Below are 26040 nucleotides of genomic sequence, written 5' to 3'. Positions count from 1 at the left end.
CTCAAAATTTTCTCTCCTACTCCGGAGTGGTACTTCGGACTGGATTGGATTTTTTTATTGTCACGTGTACTGAGGTAGTGAAAAGTATTTTTCTGTGAGCAGCTCAACAGCCCCAGTCAGGGCTTACCAGAGGGTGCACAGAGCCAGGAGTGTAGCAACGTTTTGACCTTCCTGCTGAGCAGCCCTATGTAAACCATCCATTTTAACATGTAGAGGGAGGAAGAGAGAGGCGAAGACGTTTAGGGAGGGAGTTCCAGATAGGGCTTCGGAAGCTGAAGGCATTGCTACCAATGTTGGAACTAAAATCTCAAGGACAGAATTACAGAAGTTCAAATATTTCAAAGGGTTGTGTATCCCTCAATCCCACTGTGCCACCATGCTGCCCGTAACTTACTGGGTCTACAAGATGAGTTGGTATAATGTTTCTCTGACAGTTTCTTGGAGAAAAACGTAGTGAAACAGACTCGGAATAAAGCTATCTGGATCTAGATGTGTGTCATAAGCAAGGTTAGTTAGTAATCATGGAATCACTACAGTAAAGAAGGAGGCCATTCGGTACCCTAACCTAGTCCCAATACCTGCCCTACCCCCATAACCGCAACTAACCTTTGGGACACTTCATGACACTTTTTATCATGGCCAATCCACCATACCTGCACATCTTTGAACTATGGGAGGAAAACAGAGCACCCAGAGGAAACCCATGTAGACACGGACAGAACTGACCTAAGGCCAGTATTGAACCCACGTTCCGGGCGCTATGAGGCAGCAGTGCTAACCACTGTGCCACCGTGCCATCCAAACTGAATGTTGCTCATCGTGGGGGAGGGGGCGCAGGGTGTTGCGGTGATTGGGGAGTATGGGAGGTTATGCCGCATGGACGGCACTGCTGGACATGGTGCGCCGGGGGCATGGTATGGTGCTGGGTGAGAGCATGCGAGGGCAGTGCCAGGGGGCCGAGCCGGTAGCAACCAACCCGTGCGGCCCAGTGGAAGTCTTTGATTTTCTTACGGTACTGGGTGTCGGTCCTGGTGACGGCCCCCCGAGTTGACAGCCGCTGCCATTTCCACCCAGATGGCATTGGCTGCCCTGTGACTGACCCTCCGAGAACCTCGGAAAAACAGGGCATCCCGTCCGACTGCATCCAATCGTTTGGCCGGTCGGCATCCCCCAACTCGTGGGGCTGGTCTCCTTGGTGGCATGGCTGTGAGCTGCGTGGCGTTTGCTCTGCAGGATCAGTTTAAGTGCTGCTCTCCCTTGTTAGCGGGGAGCTGGCGAGCGAGGTCCTGGTGAATCAGCCAGCGGGACAGTCATTTGTGGCGTGTTACAGACACAGGCATAGAATTTACAGTGCGGAAGGTGGCCATTCGGCATATCTAGTCTGCACCTACCCTTGGAAAGAGCACCCCACTCAAGCCCACACCGTTTCCCAGCAACCCCACCTAACGTTTTTGGACACTAAGGACAATTTAGCACGGCCAATCCACCTAACGTACATATCTTTGGACTGTGGGAGAACCCGGAGGAAACCCATGCAGACACAAGGAGAACAGGAAGCTGGGAATCGAACCTGGGACTCTGGATTTGTGTTGAAGTGAGTTTCTTAAGGCAGAGGCTTCTGCAATAAATATTATGTAATCCACATGTGCTTCTATATAAATAAGTCTGTATAAATATATATACATTTATATATATATTTGTAACTAACTATGAGATGTTTGCAAGGCAACAGGGAAGTTAGCTAACTTGACTACATTCTTATATGGAGTGTTTCACAGAAGCACGCAAAAAGGCACACTCAGCAAGAAATGTTCCTAATTAGCAGCCCTCGGGTAGATGTTCTTGTGGAACGCTGACAATGGCACCAGCCTATGACAAGATTAAGATAAGGGAACTATGTGCGCAGAAGACCCAAGGACAGTCGACAAGGGGGTCTGTAAGATGTCATAAAGCCATGAGTAACCCCCTAGGTGTCCATGAGATGATCATGCAGTTCCCTGCTGCCCAGTAACCAATTTCATTGATTCCGAAGGTCAATATATGTAATCTATAAACACTATGATTGGATTATGGTCAGCAGGAATGGACTGAGTAACTGTTTGACATGGTATAAAGATTGATGATCCTCTTGTTCGGTGGAGAGGCATCTTGAATTCCCAATAACCTACTCCCCGTCGGTGTAATACAATAAACTGCTTGATGTTTGGAGCAGACCCGAGTGTCGAGTGATTCTTTTGGATTCATTCCCGCTCTCTAAAAAGGTATTTATTGGAGGTATTTTCAAATATATCCAGAAAACAGAAAGATGCGAAGGACCATAACAAACCAACAACAATGTAATTACATGTCTAACGCTAACTTTACACAGTCCCTCCTACCTGCCCCCCCTTTATTCAATGTAACCCTCAATCCTCACCGAACAAAGAAAAGAATGAGAGAAAACAAAAAGAAAGAAAACAAGATCCTCCACTCGCCCCAGTTTCATGCTGCCAGTACGCCCAGGTAACGGAAACTCAACCCCACCAACCGAAACAGCAGCTTACTCAGATTCCCCTCTGCCCCCTGGCGTTTATCAGAAACACCTCAACTTTTGCCATATTAAGTTTGCATCCCGAGAAGGTTACAGAACTCTCTCAGGATCCCCATTATCCTACTGAAGCATTCCACTGGGTTCGAAATATATAATAGGTCATCCGCATAGAGGGAGACCCGATGTTCCATTCCCCCCCTCCCACTCAACAGCCGTCCATTCCCAAGAAGTCCGAAGAGCCATCACCAAAGGCTTGATCGCAAGGGCAAAGAGCAATGGGGAAAGTGGGCACCCCTGCCTCATCCCACACTGCAATGCAAAATACTCCGAACTGACACCATTAATCAGGACACTCACCCTTGCAGCCTTATATAAGAATCTGTCGCAGTATACAAACCACTGTTCAAACCCGAACCACTCCAGCAAGTATGCCCATTCCACTCGGTCAAACCCCTTCTCTGCATCCATAAATACCACCACTTCTGCCTCTTTCCAATCTGTAGGCATCATGATCACATCCAATAACCTCTGTGCATCCGCCGACAACTGCCTGCCCTTTACAAACCGCATCTGGTCTTCCCCAATCACTCCTGGCACACAACCCTCTATCTGTGTAGCCAATACCTTCGCCAAAAGCTTTGCATCAAGTGCACCCAAGGGTAGTGGGTGCCTGGAACTCACTACCGGAGGAGGTAGTGGAAGCAGGGACGATAGGGACATTTAAGGGGCATCTTGACAAATATATGAATAGGATGGGAATAGAAGGATACGGACCCAGGAAGTGTAGAAGATTGTAGTTTAGTCGGGCAGTATGGTCGGCACGGGCTTGGAGGGCCGAAGGGCCTGTTCCTGTGCTGTACATTTCTTTGTTCTTTGTTCTTTGTTCAGTAGCAAAATTGGTCGGCATGACCCACGCTGCTCGGGGTTTATGTCGTTCTTTAGCATGAGTGAGATAGGTTCCCTGCGACAATGTCGAGGGAAGTTCATCCTTCTCCAGTGCCTCATTATACAATCCCACCAACAAGGGACCCAGCAACAGCCCAAACCACTTAGAGAACTCGGCTGAGAATCTATCTGGGCCTGGAGCCTCCCCGGATTGCATTGACCCACGCAACTCATCACCACTCGCAGCCCCACTGGGGCCCCTTGCCCTTGCGCTTTTATCTGCTCTACCCTCGGAAACTCCAACCTATCCCGAAAACGACTTCTTCCCTCGTCTCCTAGCGGGGGTTCCTACCGATATAGTTTCTGGTAAAAGGCCTCAAATACTTCGCACATCTCCTCTGGTTCAGTTACCACTTTGCCCCCTCATTCCTCAACCGCCACCTGTCTCCTCAGTTGGTGAGCCAACATTGTGCTGGTTTTCTCATTGCCCCTCTGCCTTACACAGTTGCCTCACCACCTTACCAGTTGATAAAAGTCCAAACTCCATTTGGAGCCTCTGTTGTTCCTTAAGCAGTGCCTCCTCAAGCAACACAGAGTATTTTCGATCTGCCGTCAAAATGGCCTCCATCAGCCTTAACCTTGCTGCCCACTCAATTCTCACCTTGTGCGCATGGATCAAGATCAGCTCTCCCCTAATCACAACCTTCAGACCCTCCCACACCATAATGGCAGAGACCTCACCTATATTAATAATAATCTTTATTATCACAAGTAGGCTTACATTAACACTGCAATGAAGTTACTCTGAAAAGCCCATAATTCCATAAAATCCCCTCTATCCTCTCATAAATCCCTTGTTCAGCCAGAAGCCCTATGTGCATCCTCCACTCTGGCTCTGGGGAGGGGCACCCTCTCCGCATGCAAATCCGCCCAATGCAGCGTGTGGGTCTGACATCACAATCACCGAGTATTCTGACCCAACCACACTCGCCAACAGCGTCTTGTCCATGACAAAAAAGCCGACCCGGGAATACCCCTTATGCACATGCGGGAAAAAGAGAATTCTCTCGCCCTTGGTCTCTCAAACCGCCACGGGTCCACCCCGCCCATTTGTGTCATAAACCCAGTCAGTTAGCCATTGCCAACAGCTTCCTGGGTCTGGGACATGACCGATTCAGCATTATATTGAAGTGCTCCTCCCCCCACCCAAGGATCAGCATATGCATGTCCAAGTCCAGGATCTTTGCCAAAACCTGGCTCATGAACTCCACATCTTCCCAGATTGAGGCATAGATGTTGCCCAACACCACCGACGTACCTGCCAACCTCCCACTCACCATCACAAATCTATCACCCGGACCAGCCCCAAGCTTCCCCACTGCGACGGCCACCCTCTTACCAATCAGCACAGCCACCCCTCTCATTTTCACATCTCGCCCCGGGTGGAAGACCTGGGCCAGCCACCCTTTACTTAGCCTCGCCTGGTCACCCACTTTCAAATGGGGTTCTTGCAAGGATATTACGGCCGCCTTTAGACTCTTCGAATGCGCAATTGCTTGCAACCTCGTATCAGGTCCATTTAATCCTTGAACAACGTTCCATGTCATCTAATAGACCAGTGAGCACCAACTACGCCCTCCCCAAAAAATAAAATCAATATGAATAGCAAAGATCTGACAGGATTGGGAAGAATAAATGCTTCTTATTTCAAAGTTCCTCAGCAGCTTCCTCACCTTGGAACAGAGTCAGTCAGGTAGAAAGTTTACAAAGTCAACTTGGCAAAGCAACCGTAAACAGTTCAACATTGTCAACAATACCTTATTTTGTGATAATACAAAAGCTTCAGCTATTTTAATGATTTAAAGTAAAAAGCTAGTGAACTGGGTAATTCTATTGCCATAAGTTCATTGCCCTGGGGTAGAAGCAGGAAATTCAAAGTGTGAACAAATTGTTGGGGCAGTGGGCTGACAGGTCCTTAAGTCCTGATGGCCTGAATCCAGGATCATTAAAGAATTGGGTAGTGAGATTTCCAAAATTCCTATAACTTAGAGACTGTAAAATAACAAGTGTAACAACAGTTTTTCATAAAGGGTGGAGACAGAAAACAGGAAACTATAGGTCAGTTAGCTTAACATCGGTCATAAGGAAATGTTAATGTTATTACAGATTTTACTGATGTTATGGCAGGGCCACTGGAAAAAAAACGTAATCAACATGGCTTTGAAACAGGGAAATAGTGTGCAAAGAATTAATTGAGCTCTTTGAAGGAGTCACATGAACTGTGGATAATGGGGAGCCAACAGATGTGCTGTAAGTTAGATTTCCAGAAGGCATTTGATACGGTACCATATCAAAGGTTACTGTGAAAAATAAAAACTCATGGTGTAGGGGGTAACATATTGGGTGGAAGATTGGCTCGCTGAAAGGAAACAGAGTAGGCATAAATGGTCTTTTTTTGGTTGGCAAGGTGTAACGAATGATGTCCCACAGAGATTAGTTCTAGGTCCTCAACTTTTTACAATCTATATAAATGACTTGGATGAAGGCGTGGTTACTAAATTTGCTAATAACACAAAGATTGGTAAGAAAGTAAGATGTAAAGTGGACACAAGGATGCTACAAAACCACAAGTTAACTGAGCAGTCAAAGATCTGACAAATGGAGTATAATGTTGAAAAATGTGTAGTTGCCTATTTGACAAGAATTTTTTTTAAAAGGACATGATCTAGATGGTGAGAAATTACAGGGCTCGGCGATGCAGAGGGAATTGGGAAGCACAGTAGCATAGTGGTTAGTACTATGGCTTCACAGCGTCAGAGTCCCAGGTTCCATTCCCAGCTTGGGTCACTGTCTGTGCGGAGTCTGAAAGTTCTCCCCGTGTCTGTGTGGGTTTCCTCCGGCTGCTCCGGATTTCTCCCACAATCCAAAGATGTGCAAGTTAGGTGGATTGGCCATGATAAATTGCCCTTAGTGTCCAAAAAGGTTACCTGGGGTTACTGGATTACGAGGATAGGGTGGAAGCGTGGACGTAAGTAGGGTGCTCGTTCCAAGAGCCGGTGCAGACTCGATGGGCCGAATGGCCTCATTCCGCACTGTAAATTCTATGATATCTAATGCATAATGCAGGTACAGCAAGTATTTAGGAGAGCAAACAGAATGTTGTCGTTTATTGCAAGGGGAATTGAATCCAAAAGTAGGGAGACTATACATCAGTTATACAGGACATTGGTGAGACCACGTCTGGAGTACTGTGCACACTATTGGTCTTGTTATTTAAGGAAGGATGTAAATACTTTGGAATAAGTTCAGAGAAACTTTACTCGACTAATAACTGGACTGAGCAGGAATTGTTCTTTAAAAAATGAGAGTTTTGTTCTGCTAGTCTTGGTGGTTTTAAGAGCCAATATATAAAATTGGCCAAGGAATGTGCTTTTCAGTCTGGGCTAATGTCTAGTGGTTACCTGGGGAAATTCCTGGGAAGTTAAAGTGCTTTGCAGCCTGCAGAGAGAATTTGGGGTTTTTTAAGCTTGGGGAGATGAGGTCATTGCTGGGTGGAGTCAAGGCATGCAGAGAGACATTTTGAGAAGTTGTGGAAGGAGGGAGTTTTGAAGAAAGCTGTGGAGAGACACAGAGTTTAGGAGAAAAGGCTTTTAGAAGTGAAGTCTGATCTGGCAACCTTTGTGTTTTTTTAGAACACAGATAAAGGCAATTTTCTTCCCCAGTAGGATAAGGGAAAAGAGTGATTATATTTTAAAGGCAGAGCATTCATGTCTGAAGACAAGGAAGAGGCAGAAACACGGGAGTTGAAGCAGCGATTTGAAAATATTCAGCCAGAGTCTGAAGGGATTCTCACATGAGTGAGAGTATGTTCTGTACTGCAAGCATTACTCTATTGTCTCCTAATTTTAAGATGGATTAAGTGCTGTATGCTTTTTTTGTTGTTTAATGGGAAATTGTATAATTGTGTTCAGGGGTAATTGTGAGTTGTTCTTGTTCGGGTGTGAAGTTAAACGGTTAATATTGTATTTATAATAAAAGTTTTGTTTTAGAAATACCAAAGCCCTATTTTTTCACGCAATCACTTCTGGACCGAATCATTCTTTCCACACAGTCTTAAAATAAACTAAAGTACTGAGGTTTCGGTCCAGTATCCTAGCCACTGTTGGGCCCTGGTCTGGGGTCATAATAAAATATAGTGTGACAACTATGAGGTTTATAGGATTATGCTTTGGATGGTGTGTTTAAACTTCAGTTATAATAAAGGACTATTGCAAATTCTGCCTCACAACAGGTCAGGCTTTATTAAGGGACTGGCTGAGTGAAATGTGAAGTTCTCACACTTGGGAACCAAGAGAAAGAGCAGTTGTGTTAACAGAAAATAGACTTGCCTGCTCCAAACACCAGGGCAGAAGGAAAAGAGAACAGTAAGTGGTATGGTCAACCGAGAGAAGAGACTGCAAGTTATTTGGGCGTTACCAAAGCCACCAGTTATGGGAGGGAGACTAGCCAGTGGGGGGGGGGGATCTCAGTCTGGTTAACACTGGAGGGGGTCAAACCAGGAGGGACGGACCAGGTTGTGGGGGGAGGGTTGACAAGGGTTGGTAGGACTCATGTGAGGAGTGGTCCGTGCAAAGCTGCGTCTGAGGTTTTTGATACTTTAGCCAGGCCACCAAGGGGATTTCCCTTGCTTTTCTTTGAAGCAGGACCATGGGATTTATTACACCCAGCCCTGTGGGCAGGCAGACCATGGTATTTATTACACCCAGCCCAGCGTGCAGGCAGGACATCAAATCCCAAAAGCAGCCCCTCCAACAGTGCAGCACCCCTCAATACTCCACTGGAATATCAAACCAAGATTTTGGACCCAGGTCTCTGATTCTGCAGCGCGGGTGCTACCAACAGAGCCACAATTCAGATTATAGAATGAAAGGAGGACTGAGGTGTAGTGATCTCTGTATATGACAACACTAACAGGGACTATATAAGGAGCGTGTGTGTTATGCAGCTAGAGTATAGAAATGACCAGCTCAGAGTGTAGTGAATTATATGAATTGTTAGTTTAATCTAATCTTAGTTAATTCTAATACTAGTCAAAATATCAAAGTAAAAGAACTCATAAGTATATTATTTTGTTACTCAATAAATAATTTATCATCAACTGAAGACTGACTGTTTATCATCACGTTAAATATAACTCGGCAAGACAAATGAGTAATATATATATATTACATCTCTGGATTATAACATGAGGAACATAAGATGTTCCAAAATTTTGCAGAACAGAGAACAGAACTTGAGAATAAAAATTGGGCGTCATGCTGCAGCTATATGGAACCTTATACAAAGTTTTGACAAAGTCATCAGACTCGAAACGTTAACTCTTTTCTCTCCCTACAGATGCTGCCAGACCTGCTGAGATTTTCCAGCATTTTCTCTTTCGTTTCAGATTCCAACATCTGCAGTAATTTGTTTCTAAAAACGAAAGAGAAAATGCTGGAAAATCTCAGCAGGTCTGGCAGCATCTGTAGGGAGAGAAAAGAGCTAACGTTTTGAGTCCGATGACTCTTTGTAAAAGCAAACAGACAGAGAAAGTGGGAAATATTTATACTGTGGAGTGAGAATGAAAGATGAGTCATAGCCACAGAAACCCAGGGAAACCGGGTGCTAATGGCCACAGAAATCAAGGGGAAAGAGTGCTAATGGCAGTCCCCAGAGAGGACAAAAGATGTGAAAGGTCAAACAGCAGAGAAACTGACATCAGCGGATGAACTGTAGATGTGGGGGGAGGGGAAGGGGGAAGCAAAGAGGAGAAAGATGAAGGAAAGGTGGATAAGATTGGGGGGGGAATTAAATATATATTAAGAAAGAAAGAAATGGTAAAATACAGTTCAAATAAAATGAAAACAAATGGGTCGAGGTGGGGTGGAGCTAATCATCTGAAGTTGTTGAATTCGATGTTGAGACCTGAAGGCTGTAGCGTGCCTAACCGGAAGATGAGATGTTGTTCCTCCAGTTTGCGTTGCGCTTCACTGGAACATTGCAGCTGGTCAAGAACAGACATGTGGGCATGGGAGCAGGTTCTTTTGTTAAAATGACAGGCAACAGGAAGGGCAGGGTCCTGAATGCGCACAGACCGAAAATGATCAGCAAAGCGATCACCCAATCTGCGTTTGGTCTCTCCAATATAGAGGAGACCACATTGGGAGCAGCGAATACAGTAGACCAAATTGGAAGAGATGCAAGTGAAACGCTGCTTAACCTGGAATGAGTGTTTTGGGCCTGGGATGTTAAGCATGGAAGAGGTAAAGTAATTTGTTTTTATCCAGTCTGGGACCTTAGTTAGGCCACAATTGGAATATAGTCTTCACACTACCAGGAGGATGTGGAGGCTTTGAGCGTACAGAAGAGGTTTACCAGGATGTTCCCTGGTTCGAAGGGCATCAGCTGTGAGGAGAGGTTGGATAAATTTGATTTGTTCTCACTGGAGGTTGGGGTTGACCTGATAGAAGTCTAAAAAATTATGTGGGACCTAGACAGAGTGGATAGTCAGAAGCATTTTCGCAGGATGGAAAAGTCAATTACTAGGTGACATAGGTTTAAGGTATGAGGAGCAACGTTGAGAGGAGGTGTGCGAGGGAAGGTTTTTTTTTTTTTAAACACAGAGGCTAGTGGGTGGCTGGAACTTGCTACCAGTGGAGGTGGTGGAAGCAGGTACAATGGTGACATTTCAGGGGCATCTTGACAAATACATGAATAGGATGGGAATAGAATGTTTGAGGGTAGGCGGGCAGCATGGTCGGCGCAGGCTTGGAGGGCCGAAGGGCCTGTTCCTGCGCTGTACTTTTCTTTGTTCTTTGAATTCCCTAGTGCACGTGACATGGGGAAACCAGGAAGTTATGGGCCAACATGAACTTTCAAATACAGTAAAAATCTTCTATCCTACGTTAATAACCAAGAGCATTGAGAAGGTAAAGCTTTAAAGTAACACTTGAAATCTGCTGGCTCCTATGGTTACAAGTTCAAATGCATGAAGTAAAATCTTCAGTGCATCAATAAAAGCAGAAAGTACTGGAATTGCTCAATATGTCTGGCAGTATCTGTGAAGAGTGAAACAGTTAACATTTCAGATCTATGGAAGAGATCTATGGAAGAGATCATGGGCTGGATTCTCCGTTTCTGCAGCTAAGTGCCGACTCCAGTGTAGGAACTGTGGGGTTTTACAACACCAAAATCGGCGCCGAACCCTCACCAATTCTAGGACCGGTGAGGGGCTAGCAGCGGCGCTGGGTAAAACTCCCGGCTTCCGTGCCAAAAACAGCCGGAAAATGGCCGGGTTCGTGGCCACGCATGCGCATGGCGACATCCTGCAGCGATAGCGCCGTACAACATGGCGCCAGAAGTGCGCGGACCCGACCGGCCAAATACGGCCGCACAGGACAACCCCTGGCCACCCCCCACCAGTCCTCCCAGCCCTTGCGGAAGCCACCTCGGCAGCAGCACAGCTCCCAGCCAAATGTGGTGGCGCCAGACACAGTCTGCTGCCGCCACGCTGGGTCCCCGACCGCTCAGACCACACGTCAACCCCGCGGTCGGGAACTCGGCCCATCGGGGGCAGAGCATCAGGGAGGGCCTTCCGATGATGCGGCAACGGTGTTCCAACGGCATGCAGCGCGCAACGTGATGACGCCATTTTGGAGGAGGCAGAGACACGAAAACCGGCATCAAATTGATTAGGGCGCCAGAAGGGATTCTCCGCATTATCGCCGATTATATCGGCGTCGGGCAACGGAGAATCCCGCCCCACAGCAGTCCTTGCCAGAACTATAAAGAGACAAAGATGTTATTATTGGGTCACTATTTTCCTGGTGACTGTTAGAAAACTCAATACCTACCAAAAGGCCGAGGACCAATGGTAGTACTACAACAACACGACGGAAAATTCAGATGCAAGACTTTCAATGTTGATTGTAAACCCTCATCAAAAAAATATATTCAATTTTATTCACCAGCTGAACACAAGCGGCTGTGACAGGAGGATAATAATTTGCTGCAATTTTTCATTGCTGAAGCATGCGTGGAGAAAAATTTGAACAGAAGCTGCATAATGTCGGTACTTACATCAAATTCATTCAAAGCTGCAGCTAGTTCACCAATGCCAACAGGTCCATGTTTGTCATCTGCCACTGAAGTAGACTGGGCTGCGTTTGAAATTCCAGCAATAGCCTCCTGCACTTGTTTGAAGACATAATCTCGGTTCACTCTGGTAGCGGCTACATCAGGATGCCGGAGGAATGCTTGAGAGGCAGTATACAGCATGGTAGCGTTCTTCTTCAAAGCACCTCGAGCAGCTGCCATTTCATCCCTACAGTGATGATCTTTCAGTTCCTGCAATTAGGAAACAGAAAAAAATAACAATTTCTCAACACAGAGGGCTTTTAAAACTCATTGGGCTGGATACTCAGCCGTCGGAATGCTCCATTTTGCCGGCAGCCCACAGGTTTCTGACGGCGTTGGGCTGCCCCACAAGGGGGAACCCCATTGACCAGCAGGCGAAACGGAGCATCCCGCCGGCGTGCTGAACCAGAAATCTGGCGCGGAGGGACGGAGAATCCAACCCATTATGTTTTGCACTGATATGCTGGGCTCCCCCAGCAATTGATAATGGGGATATTTGTGTAACCGCTACCTTCAGTGAGTTGGTAAAATGCCTACCATCATTCACAGCTGGATGAGGCAGGACTGCAGAGTTTTGATCTGATCTGTTGATTGTGGAATTGCTTAGTTCTGTCTATTCATTGCTGCTGACACCATTTGGCAAGTAAGTAGTCCTGTGTTGTAGCTTCACCTAATTTTTAGGAACGCATGGTGTTGCTCCTAGCATGCCCTCCTGCACTCTTCATTGAACCAGAGTTGATCGCCTGGTTTGGTAGTAATGGCAGAATGGGTATATGCAAAGCGATGAGGTTACAGATTGTGGTTGACTTCAAATCTGTTGCGGCTGATGGCTCACAGCACCTCATGTATGCCTATTCTTGAACTGCTGGATCGGTTCGAAGTCTATCCTATTTAGCTTAATGGTATTGCCACATAACAAGATGAAGGGTAAACTCAATGTGAAGACGGGACTTCTTTCCCACAAGGATTGTACGCTGGTCAATCCTATCGATACTGTTATGGACAGATAATCTATGGCAGGCAGGTTGGGGAGTATGAGGTCAAGTATATTTTTCCCTTCTGGTTTGTTCCCTCACCACCTGCCACAGTCCCAGTCTAGCAGCTATGTCCTTTAGGACCCAGCAAGCTCAGTCTGTGGCAGTACTATTGAGCCACTCTTGATGGCGGCCATTGAAGTCCCCCACCCAGAGTACATGATGTGCCCTTGCCACCCTCAGTGCTTCCTCCAAGTGGTTTTCAACATAGAGGAGAACCGATTCATCAGCTGAGGAGGGATGCTACATGGTAATCAGCAGGAGGTTTTACCTGGTGCCATCTGACTTCATGGGATCCAGAGTCGATGTTGAAGACGCCCAGGGCAACTCCCTGCTGACTGCATACCACTCGACAGCCACCTCTGCTGTATCTGTCCTGCCGATGGAACAGGACACACCCAGGAATGGTGGTGTCTGGGACATTATCTGTCATGCAAATGATAATCCACCTAGCAAGTTCCTTGATAATTTATAGAATTTCATCTACCACAGTATAAAGAAGAACAGTAGCAATTTTACCTGAGAAATAAGTATATTATAGAAATGGTCACCCTATGAATAAGTGCAGCTGCAACACTCAAGAAACTCTGCACCATCCAGGACAAAACAAAATGTTTGATTCACACCCCATCCACCATCTTAAACATTCATTCCCTTGACCACCAACACAGTGGCAGCAGGGGCCATTGAAGTCCCCCACCCAGGGGCTTTTCACAGTAACTTAATTTGAAGCCTACTTGTGACAATAAGCGATTTTCATTTTCATTTCATTTCATTTCAGTAGTGCGTATCCTATACAACATTCAATGCAGCAAATCATCAAAGCTCATTCGATAGCACCTGACAATCCTGCAGCCCTGCCCACCAAAAAGGACAAGGGCAGTGGGCAAATGGGAACGCCACCATCTGAAAGCTCCACGACCAACCACACACCACCTTGACTTGGAACCATCGCGATGTTCACTTGCTGTTGCGGAATCAAAATCAGAGAACTCCCGTTACTTCACCGTCGCGGATTCAAAATCCTGGAACTCCCCGACGAACAGCACTCTGTATCCACCGACACCACATGGACTGCAGTGGCTGAAGAAGGCAGCTCATTACCACCTTCTCGAGGGCAATCATAGATCAGCACTAAACGCTGGCCTCGCCGTTAATGTTCATATCCCATCAAAAATAAAAAAAGATAAAAAGGATATAAAGACACGAGAGAAACGGCAAAAAAATAGTTACAATAATCATAGTTGGACTGAGAGGTATATCAGGAAAGATTGAACTAGTTTTAGGAACTCTTTTAGAAAAGAGAACGTTGGGGGTGACTTGATAGAGGTCTTCAAATTATGTACGTGTGAGACATATGTATAGATAGAAAAGATTTTTCCATTTATGGGTGAGACCATAACTAGGTGCCACAAATATACAACAGCAAAGGGAATTATTCAGTAATTTCTTCACCCAGAGAGTGAGAGAATGTGAAACTTGCTACAACAGGGAGTTGCTGAGATGAACAGAATAAACATTCATGAGGAAGCCAGGTAAGAACAAGGGAGAAAGGAATAGAAGTATATCTTGATGAGGAGCTGGACAAAAACTTGGTAGATGGAATATAAAAGGGAAGGCAAATGTAATGTTGGTCGTTATTTCAAAGGGAATGGAGTAAAAAATAGGGAAGTATTGCTAAAAGTAGACACGGCACTAGTTAGACCACACCTGGAATACCGTGAACAGTTTGGTCCCCTTATCTAAGGACAGATATAGTAGCATTGGAAGCAGTCCTGAGAAGATTCACTAGCTTGATCCCGGGTATGACTGTATTTTCTTCTGAGGAGAGGTTGAGTCGGTTGGACCTGCACTCATTGGAGTTTAGATGGAAAAAAGGCGACCTTATTGAGACTTATAGGCTGGGATTCTCCGACCCCATGCCAGGTCGGAGAATCCCCGGGGGGACGCGAAAATCGCGGCATGCCGCCCCGACACCAAGATTCTCCGCCGCCGGTTGAGGGCAGTTGAAAGCGGCCCCCACCGGCGATTTCCGAGCCTCGACGGGCCGAGTGCCTGCCGAGTTCAGCAGAGTCCCGCCGGCGTGGGTTACTCAGGTCCCACATGGCGAGAACTGGAAGGTGTGTCTGTGGGGCCGTCCTGGAGAGGGGGCAGGTGGATCCGACCCCGAGGGGGGGGGGGGGGCCTCCACGGTGGCCTGGCCCACGTTCGGGACCTACAAATCGGCGGGGGGCAGGTTCCGTGGGGGCCTATGTTCCTCCGCGCCGGGCCCCTGTAAGGCTCTGCCATGTTGCCCGGGGCCGCGCGGAGACGGAACCCACGTGCATGCACAAATTCACGCCGGCCGTGGCGCGCATGCGCGAACTCGTGCAGGCCGGGACGTGCCGGCTGGAGCTGCGGGGACCACTCCGGCACCGACTTAGCCCCCGAGGAAGGGGAGTATATCGGACAATTGAGGATCGTTGATGCCGGAGTGGTTCACGCCGCCTTTAGCACTGGTGTAAGAACTTGGCCACGGGATTGGAGAATCCCAGCCACGGAATTCTCAGGGGTTGTGACAAGGTAAATGTTGAGAGGTTCTTTCCCCTTGTGAGAGAGTCTAGGACCAGAGCGCATAATCTCAGAGTAAGTGGTCGCCCATTTAAGTAAGAGGCGAGGAGAAATTTGTTCTCTGAGAAGGTAGTGAATGTGTGAAATTCTTTACCGCAGAGGGCTGTGGATACTGGACCGTTAAGTATTTTCAAGGCTGGGATAGACAGAGTTTTAATCAGTAAGGGCCTACTTCTACTCCTATGTCTTATTGTTTTATGAAGAGTGTGGAAGGGGACATATGTCAAAGAAATGGTCAGTTTCTGAGGTGTAAATGCTTTATAACTTTGTAAGTAAGTGAAAGTAAGTAGGGAGGGAAAACTTATTTTTGCCAGTAACTAATTTGAATTTGCCATGTTTATTCTTCATATGATATGAAACAACACTGAATTTGGTATTTTCTTTTAAACCAGCTGACCTCAACTAGGGAGGTAGTGGTACTGTCACTGGACTAGCAAACCAGAGACCCAGGCTAATGATCTGGGACGCATGTTCAAATCCCACCATGGCAGATGGTTAAATTTAAATTAAAAAAAAACTCTGGAATTAAAAGTCTGATGATGACCATGAAACTATTATCGATTGTTGTAAAGGCCCAGCTGGTTCACTTGATGAAAATGAAAATCATTTATTGTCACAAGTAGGCTTCAGATGAAGTTACTGTGAAAAGCCCCTAGTCGCCACATTCCGGCACCTGTTCGGGGAGGCTGGTACGGGAATTGAACCATGCTGCTGGCCTGCCTTGCTCTGCTTTAAAAGCCAGCTCCTTAGCCCTGTGCTAAACCAGCTAAACCAGACCACTTATGTCCTTTAGGGAAAGGAATCTACCATCCTTACCTGGTTTGGCCTACATGTGACTCCAGACCCACAGCAATGTGGTTGACTCTTAAATGCCTAGCAAGCTACTCAGTTCAAGGGCAATTAGAGATGGGCAACATATGCTGGCCCAGCCAGCGACACCCATATCCCAAGAATGATTTTTAAAAAACTGTACGAAGTCTTACAACACCAGGTTAAAGTGACATCGAAACAAACCTGTTGGACTTTAACCTGGTGTTGTAAGACTTCGTACTGTGCTCACCCCAGTCCAACGCCGGCATCTCCACATCATTTTTTAAAACTGGTTAGGAAACCTTTGTATTTTTACTGTGACTGTTTGAAGCTTAATGCAACTACTTCAATTTGAGTCATAGAATCATAGAATACCTATAGGACAGAAGGCCATTCGGCCCATTGAGTCTGTATCGACCATCTGAAAGAGCCCCCATCCTATCCCATAACCCAGTAACACAAGCTAACCTTTTGGACACTAGGGGCAATTTAACATGGCCAATCCACCTAACCTGCACATCTTTGGACTGTGGGACGAAACCTGAGCACACAGAGGAAGCACACACAGACGCGGCGAGAACGTGCAAACTCCACACAGAAACCCAAAGTCGGAACTGAACCCGGGTCATACCTTGCAAGGTGAGAACAGAGCTTTTTGTCATACCTGCTGTCTTCTTGCAGCCACATAATTGAGCTTTACCATCTCCTTCCCAAACTCCTTGAAGCGACTGGCCAGATCCTGCTCATTGGTGGCATTCTTCACAGCATCCAGTGATTCCTCTACCTGTAAATTTAAGAAGGTATATAGTGCATTTCACCTCAAGACATTATCTTATTTTTTCAATCAAAATTCTGAGTGAAGAATCAAGTCCTACGTTCAGCATTTTATAAATAAATGTTGAAACATACATCGTAGAAGTTTTAGTGTAAAAACTATTTTTCTTTTCTGATTATTTAACTTAAGTGTGCAGGTAATATTTGAATTGTCAGTTTTTCAATTGTTAAAAGTTTTCATAGCGTGTTCAGAATTATATGAAAATCTGATCAACTACTTTCTAAATAATTCATAAAATCTTACAATTTTTAAATGAGTTAAAAGCCTCATGACATCCGCCATGTCAGCCAAGATCAACAGGCGGGTAACTCCAGAAAGCAGGGCACGGGCTGCCCGAACCATAGTCCCACGCTTTACAGAGGAACAGGGATCTTCTGCAAACTCTGCAGATGCAATTCTCATAGATTCTCCTACAAAGAGAAGATGGAACATATAGAACATAATTAAAAACAAATTGATTGCATAATTGATCACAAATCATGGTTCAAAAATTCAAAGGACTTATTTGTATTCTGCACACCTCCCCAACTCACTTGAAACACCAAACTTTAAAAACACAATACATTGTGTGTGTTTAGTTGAAAATCATTTTCAAATATATTAAGATTTGGCTTTGCTGGCTGGGGTTAAGGGGTCGGAATACTCGGCAATTGCAGTGTCAGATCATGCTCCGCATTGGGTGGATATGGTACTGGAGAAGGGGGTAGTGCAGAGGCCGGGGTGGAAATTAGATGTGGGACTTTTGGGGGACCAAGGGTTCTGTGACAAAACTGAAAAGGTAATTGAGGAATATGTAGGTGTCAACTGTACGATGAGGTGTCGAAGGCAGTTGTCTGGGAGGCTCTAAAGGCGGTGGTGAGGGGTGATGTCATTTAAGGCCAGGGTGGACAAAGGAGAGGTTGGAGCGGCAGAGGGTAATAGATGAGATGTTGGAGGTAGATAGGAGTTATGCAGAAGATGGGGACCCAGCGAAGTTGGAAAAGAGGAAGGAACTACAGGCGAGCTTTGACCGACTATCTTCCAGGAAGGCGGTGCGCCAACTGAGACGAGCAAGGGGTGCAGTTTACGAACATGGAGATAAGGGCATATGTTAGTGATGCACTATCAATTACAACAAGACAAGAGTAGAATGCAATCGAGGCTTTATTACACAGAGATGTGTGGCCTCCTACAGCAGCTTATGAAATGGCTGCTGTTTGGAGAGCACACACATTTATACTCTGCCTCCTGGGCGGAGCCAGCAGGCAGGGAACCAACCCCGTACCTGTAGTACAGGGGCCTTACAGTAATACCCATATATACAATATAATACACCAGTGGTGACTACCACAGTTAGCAGGTCAGCTCCGGAGGGAGGCAGAGGTAAGGGAAATTGTTCTGGTGAGGGATAGGGCAGGGAAGTTGGTGGTGGCTCCAGATCTGATTAACAAGGTCTTTGAGGAATTTTATGAGAGGTTGTACAGGTCAGAGCCACCTGGGGGAGACTGGGAGATGCTGGAATTTCTGGATGGGTTGGAGCACCCGAGGTTAGGGGAGAGGGACAGGGCTACATTAGAAGGAGCGATGGTGGAGCAGGAGATAAAGGATGTGATTGGGAGGATGCAGTCGGGGAAGGTGGCAGGGCCGGATGGGTTTCCGGTGGAATATTATAAAAAATTCAACGATAAGCTGGCACCCCTGATGGTGGGGATGTTTCAAGAGGCGATAGGGAAGGGGGTGTTGCCACAAACTTTGGGGCAGGCATCGATTTCCCTGTTGCTAAAAAAAGATAAGGATCTGACGGAGTGTGGGTCGTATAGGCCCATATCACTTCGGAATGTGGACGCAAAAATGTTGGCGAAGGTACTGGCGGATAGGCTGGAGGAGTGCCTCCCGAAGGTGATAGGTGAAGATCAGACGGGGTTCGTGAGAGGGAGGCAGCTATTTTCAAATGTTAGAAGGGTATTGAACGTCGTTATGGCACCGACGGAGGGGAAGGAAACAGAGGTGGTTGTGGCACTGGACGCTGAGAAGGTGTTTGACCGGGTAGAATAGGGGTACTTTTTTTAAAATATATAAACTTAGAGTACCCAATTAATTTTTTCCAATTAAGGGGCAATTTAGAGTGACCAATTCACCTACCCTGCACATCTTTTGGGATGTGGGGGCGAAACCCACGCAAACACGGGGAGAATGTGCAAACTCCACACGGACAGTGACCCAGAGCCGGGATTGAACCTGGGACCTCGACACCGTGAGACTGCAGTGCTACCACTGCGCCACCATGCTGCCCGAATGGAGGTACTTGATGGCAGTTCTGGAGCGGTTTAGGACTGGACCAAGATATGTGAACTGGGTAAAGTTACTATATAAGGAGCCGAGGGCGAGTGTTCGCACAAACAATATCAGCTCAAGATACTTTTCTCACCACCGTGGGACTAGGCAGGGATGCCCTATGTCCCCCCTGCTGTTTGCACTCGCGATTGAGCCATTGGCCATCGCATTAAGAAGTTCGGGGGTATGGAAAGGAATAGTGCGGGGGGGAATAGAGCATAGGGTGTCCTTATATGCCGATGACTTGCTGTTATGTGTGTCGGAACTGAGTGTGTCGATAGGGGAAATATTGGAGCTGCTTCGAGTGTTTGGGTCTTTCTCGGGGTACAAACTAAATCTAGACAAGAGTGAGTATTTTGTGGTGTCTCGGCCGGGAGTGGGGGCAGGGGTGGGGGTGGGCTGCCATTCCGCAGGGCAGGGACTCACTTTAGGTACCTGTGGGTGCAGGTTGCCCCGGAGTGGGGGGGGGGCTCCGCAGGTACAACATTTCTAGTTTGGTAGGAAGAGTGAAAGCTGATCTGGCACGGTGGGATGGTCTCCCTCTGTCACTGGCGGGTCGGGTACAGGCGGTTAAAATGAACGTGTTGCCGCGATTTCTGCTTATTTTTCAATGCCTGCCGATTTTCCTGCCAAAGACTTTTTTCAGAGAGATTGAGGGAAGGATTACTTCGCTCATATGGGGAGGGAAGGTGGCCAGAGTTAGAAAGGTGCTACTACAGAGGGGAAGGCAGGCAGGTGGTTTGGGTCTTCCGAACCTGATGTATTACTACTGGGCGGCGAATGTGGAGAAGGTACAGAGCTGGGTCAGAGGGGTTGATTCCCAGTGGGTCAGAATGGAGGAGAGTTTGTGCAGGGGGTCGGGATTGAAAGCACTAGCAACAGCGCCGCTCCCGATGGCCCCGGGGAAATACTCGGAGTCTGGTAATAATAGCTTCATTGAGAATTTGGAGGCAGTTTCGCCAACACTTCGGGTTGGGGTCAGGGTCAAGGGAAATGCCGATTCGGGGGAACCACAGATTTGAGCCAGGGAAGTGGGATGGAAATTTTCGGAAATGGGAGGAGAAGGGGATTAAGACACTAAAAGATTGTTTTTTTAGGGGTCGATTTGCAGGATTGAAGGAGCTGGAAGCGAAGTATGGGTTGGAGCAGGGAGAAATGTTTAGATACATGCAGGTTCGAGATTTTGCCAGAAAGGTGATACAGAGCTTCCCGGTGATGCCGGCCTCCACATTGCTGGAGGAGGTGCTGACGACAGGGGGACTGGAGAAGGGGGTAGTGTCAGCGGTTTACGGAGCTATTTTGGAAGAGGAGAAGGCACCACTGGAAGGGATCAAAGCAAAGTGTGAGGAAGAGTTGGCAGAGGATATGGAGGTGGGGTTCTGGTGTGAGGTGCTCCGGAGAGTGAACGCCTCCACCTCATGCGCGAGGTTGGGGCTGATACAGCTGAAGGTGGTATACAGAGCACACCTCACAAGGGCGAGGATGAGCCAAATCTTTGAAGGAGTAGAAGATGTGTGTGAATGTTGCAGGGGGGCCCTGGCTAATCACGTTCATATGTTTTGGTCCTGTCCAAAGCTAGAGGATTACTGGAAGGAGGTTTTTAGGGTAATTTCTAAAGTGGTGCATGTGAAACTGGACCCGGGCCCTCAGGAGGCCATATTCGGGGTGTCAGACCAGCCAGGGTTGGAAACGGGTGCGGAGGCAGATGTTGTAGCCTTCGCCTCGTTGATCGCCCGAAGGCAGATCCTGATAGGTTGGAGAGCAACCTCTCCACCCTGTGTCCTGGCGTGGTGGGGGGACCTGTTGGAATTCTTGACTCTTGAGAAGGTTAAGTTTGAACTGAGGGGAAGAGGGGTTTTACAATTCATGGGCATTATTCATTATGCACTTTCAAGAACTGGATAACATCGAAAATTAGTTGGGGCGTGTGGGTGGGAGGGTTGGGGGGAGGGGGGCTGTGTGTGTTAATGGCGACTATGGGTGATCCCTAATTCCTTTTTGTCATTTGTTTGTGTGAACAAGCGGGCTAATGTTTGGGGTTTGGTGGGAGGATGGGATCGTTGTTATTAATATGGGGATTGACACATTTGTTACTCATTATTGTTTATTGTTGGTGGGTGTAAATTTGGGAGAAAATGTGAAAAAGGAGTAGAATAAAAAATATTTTAAAAATATATATATATATATATTAATATTTAATTATTGGGCCAGATATTGTCAAAATAACACTGAGGCTAACAGTATTCATCATTATTTTTACACAAGTTATCAAGGAGCTTCAGGCTATGTCAGGTGTGAGATCAAACAGAATTGTAAATTGCTGTCTGAGCTGTCCTACCCTGTTGTTCGCAATGTTCCGTCTAAGCTCTCAGGAAGTTATGTACATAAGGAGGCAATTTGGCCCACCGTGTCCGTGCTAGCTCTCCATAGAGCAATTCAGGCAGTCCCATTCTCCCAGTGTATCTCTATTCCTGCAGCCCTTCAAGTTTATTTCCCTCAAGTGTCCAGCCATGACTGGGCAGCATGCTCCCAGTCATTACCACTCGCTGTGGAAGAAAATTTTTCTTTGCAAGCCCCCTGCATCACCAGCGCAAAACCAAAGGACTGTGCCCCACATCCTTGCACCATCATCTAATGGGAAAAGAAGCTTTTTTTTTTGTTTACCTTATTCAAACACATCACAATGTACACTCTATCAGATCTGCCATCAACTTTCACTGCTTGGTGGATAACCCTGCTTCTCCAACCCAATCTTGCAGCTGAAACCACTCTGGTAAATCTCCTCTGCACCCTCTCAAGGACTTCACATTCTTACTAAAGCGTGGTGCCCAGCACTCGAGTTGCATCTTTATAAAGGCTTGGCGTAACGTCTCTGATTTTGTACTCAAAAGCTCTACTTATGAACCCCAATATCCCATTTGCTGTGCTAACTACTGTCAATATGTTCTGCCATCTTCATAGATCTATGCACATGAACCTAAATATCCCTCTGTCGCTGCACACTCATAAAAAGTGGGCCTATCAAGGACAAAGAAGGCAATGGGCTGTATTCACCATTTGGGAGACTTAGGGCTGGATTCTCCGCACACCGACAGAAAAATCCGGAAACGCGGCCGGCAAGTGTGCCTCGCCGCCAGGGGGGGGCGGGGTTCATTACCAGGGGCCCGCTCTGACCTTCTCCGCCCCCGATCGGCCGAGTTCCCAGCGGCGTGGAACTAACCTGCTATTGCTGGTCAGGATGGTCGCGTGGCGGCTGCGGACTCAGATCGGAGGCCAGGGGGGGCCTTATAGGCGGCCGAGGAATTAATGTGCGGGCTTTGAGGGTTGGGCACGCAACCAATCGGGGGGGGTCTTCTTTGTGGGTCTACCTACGCGGTCCGAATCTGCCATGGAGCACGGCGCGGCCACTGGAGGCCACTGCCGTGCGCATGCGCGGCCTCTGACCCGGAAGTGCAGGAGCCCGTATCTGCAGCAAAAGCTGCGAGATTTACTCCGGGTCCCTGCTAGTCCCCAGCAGGGCTATGAATTTGTTTCACTTTTTTTAAACAGTATTTTCAGGAGTAAAACTCCACCGTTTTGACACCGGCATGGAGAATACAGCCCTATGTACTCCCGAGAGAGCTGAATAGTCTCAAGAATGGAGAATCCAGCCCTATGTTCTCCCGAGAGAGCTGAATCAGTTATGGTTCGCGTGGGCAGTAGGAAAAGTGCCCAAAAGCGATTCACTCTCCCCAACCATGCAAATGTATGCATGGCGGGGAGTGCAAGTGATTCCATTCTGAATCCTGCTATCAGACTGCCGTTTTGATGGGGGGGGGGGGCGGCCCCCACTCCTCCTCCCTGTAATGTAAATTCTGCTCCCCCCCCTGACATGTAGGGGCATCCTTCTGTCCCCCACAATGGGAATTGATGGGTCACCCTCCTCCACGAATGATGGTAACCCAGCCCCACCCACCGTCCACCATCAAAGACCACACACCAGAAACCACCCCCATATCAAAAACCTCTCCATCAGTCTTCTCTGCCTGGAAGCTAAAGAGCAGTCCAGGCAGAAATTTGAAAAATCACTGTTTTTTCACCTACCTGCCGTTTACACCCACTGCTTCAGACAAATGTCTAGAGAGCAGCAGCTGTTAGAATGCCAAAATGCATTACAAGGCTTTAAACTCCATCAGATTTTTTGCAAGGCTTCCATTCACTTTCAAAACACTTCTTAAATGTTATGAGGGTCTGCCTTCACCACTCTTTCAGGCAACGAATTCCAAACTCTCACCACCCTCTGGGTAAAAAAGTTTTTCCTCACATCCACTCTAAACCTCCTGCTCCTTACCTTAAATCTATGCCCCATGGTCATTGACTCCTCCACCAAGGGGAAAAGTTTGTTCCTCCTCTATCTATGCCCCTCATAATTTTATGCATCTCAATAATGTCCCCCCTCAGTCTCTTCTGCTCCAATGAAAACAACCCAGTCTATTCAATCTCTCTTCATAACTAACACTCTCCAGCCCAGGCAATATGTTCCCAGCAGAAAGCACTTCACTGCTTTTGATGTGGTCAGGTGTCAGTCACAGCTAAATGTTGATAAATATTGCGGTTAGATTCAGAGCAGGATACTGGAGATGTATTTCAGTGTGAAGGGAAATCTGAACATGATGGGGGTCTGATGTGGGGGTTCCCTAAAGGGGTGGGTCTGGTGGAGGTGTCTGATGGGGCGGGGGGGGGGGAATGATGGGGTAGGGCGGTCTCTGATAGGAGGTCTGCTAGGGGGTCTGATGGGGCAGGCTGGGACCCTCCAATGGACTTTGGGGGCACTTACCTAAAACACATACCCCCTTGGTCCACTGAGAGATCCACTGCATCAGGGCCATGCTGGCAAAGTTTGCACCAATTCACGCCAGTGTAAATTCCAGCCAAGAGGGCCAGAGCATTCTGGAGGCATGAAGAATCCGGTGTCCAGCCCGTTAATAGGATGCAATGGGTGCAAATGACTCATTTTCATTCTCCCACTAGCGCGGGGTGCAAATCTCAATGCCGCTGCCAGCGGGGGACCAGAGCATGGCAATGGGACTGGCGCCCCCGACATGAGATTATTCACCGCATTGGGAACTTTGCTACTGGCGGCAGGCGGCAAACAAAGCCCCCAATATATGCTTCGATGCCTTATATTAGTGCTTGCGAAGGAAGAGGACACTGAGAAAATATCAGCAGAAGCAAAGGTGGAAAAGGTTAAAAATTGACAGGCAGTTGGTACTGGAAAAGCTGGCTATGCTCAAGAGGAATTATGCCGCCTGATCCAGACGTCCCGTATCCCAGATTACTATAGGGTGCGGGCCGGGAGATATCAATAGGACTTGCCAGAATCTTCCAAATCTTCCCTTGATACCAGGAATGGAGGGAGCTGCCAGAGAATGAAAGGTGGCAAATGTGACACCCTTATTCAAAAAGGGTGCAAGGACATTCCTAGTAATACAGGCTACTCAGTTTAACATCTGCAGTCGGTAAGGTAGAAGAAATAATGATCAGGAAAATAAAATTGCCTGCTGATGAGTCAGTTAAGCAGAACCAGCAGAGATTTGTAAAAGGTAGCTTAATGTTTGACAAATTGAATTGAATCTTTTAATGAAGTAATCGAGAAGGTTGATGAAGGGAATGCAATGCGATTTATCCATATAGATTTTAACTAAGCATTTGATGAAGTACAGATGAAAGGCTAGTCAATAAGATTATGGCTCATTGAGGATGGTAGACAGGCAGTGATGCTCCCCAATGGTAAGTGCTAAAACCATTGCTTTTTGCTAGGTATAAAGGACTTGAAATTTTCCTCTGTTCCAATGTTCAAGTCCTTCAAGTGAGAGCGTGTGCAGAGCTGCATCAAAAAATTCAAGTACCACGCACTTAAATAATAATTACAAACACCAAACCAAAATTAAAGGGGACCATTAGCTTCACGATAAAATATCTCACTTTAACTTACCATCAATATACATTGAACTGCATGAAAATCTCCTGAACTTGCACGAGATAGAAACTAAATGTGTTACATTTTAAGTTTCCTTTTTAATGATAACATCAGATTTATTACTGCATTATAAATGTGGAATCTCATTCCTTCAGCTTCTAACTGTTAGAGATTTTAATCAATGTTTGTTTTATTTTTCTGTTCTTTCTCTCGCTTAATCCAATTGTTCTTTCCCTCTCTATATCACTTCATTTGTGTTTACTCAATTTGACATGGAGTTCACAGTCTCCCTAGCCCAATTATCTTCTGTTGATTCATCAATTACCTTCCCTCTATTATAAGCTCAGAAGTGGATATGTTCACTGACAATTGCACAATGTTCAGCACCATTCTCGTCTCCTCAGATACTAAAGCCATCCTTGCCCACATGCAGCAAGACCAGGACAACATTCATAGAATTTACAGTGCAGAAGGAGGCCATTCAGCCAATCAAGTCTGCACCGGCCCTTGGAAAGAGCACCTACACCTCCACCCTTTCCCCGTAACCCAACCTAAACTTTTGGACACTAATGGAAATTTTGCATGGCCAATCCACCTAACCTGCACTTCTTTGGACAGTGGGAGGACGGAGCCCCCGGAGGAAACCCAGGCAGAGACTGGGAGAAAGTGCAAACTCCACACACAGACAGTAATCCAAGGCCAGAATTGAACCTGGGGCCCTGGAGCTGTGAGGCAGAGTGCTAATCACTGTGCTACCGTGCCGCCCCATCAACCCCAATCCAGTGTCCACCATCCCCAATCCAGTGCTCATCATCATTCAGGCTTGGGCTGATAAGTGACAAAGCAACCTCCAACAAAAAATAATTTAACCACCTTCACTGAATCTACC

At 46.9% G+C, this 26040-nt stretch overlaps 1 protein-coding gene across 1 annotated transcript in view; it reads right to left on the bottom strand.

The window, feature by feature from the left end:
* The window catches only part of ctnna2 (catenin (cadherin-associated protein), alpha 2), a 1959617-nt gene that overhangs the window by 1792577 nt on the left and 141000 nt on the right, over window positions 1-26040 (bottom strand). The window contains exons 4-6 of the mRNA XM_072497636.1: window positions 17123-17289; window positions 16709-16828; window positions 11534-11800 (exon numbers count right to left, since the gene is read on the bottom strand). Of these exons, the coding sequence (XP_072353737.1) occupies window positions 11534-11800; window positions 16709-16828; window positions 17123-17289 (554 nt within the window). The remainder of the gene's footprint in view (window positions 1-11533; window positions 11801-16708; window positions 16829-17122; window positions 17290-26040) is intronic.

This window comes from Scyliorhinus torazame, chromosome 3, assembly GCF_047496885.1.
Source record: "Scyliorhinus torazame isolate Kashiwa2021f chromosome 3, sScyTor2.1, whole genome shotgun sequence".
NCBI lineage: Eukaryota > Metazoa > Chordata > Chondrichthyes > Carcharhiniformes > Scyliorhinidae > Scyliorhinus > Scyliorhinus torazame.
The sequence above is the reverse complement of the archived record's forward strand: the minus strand, read 5'-3'. Positions and strand labels throughout refer to the sequence as shown.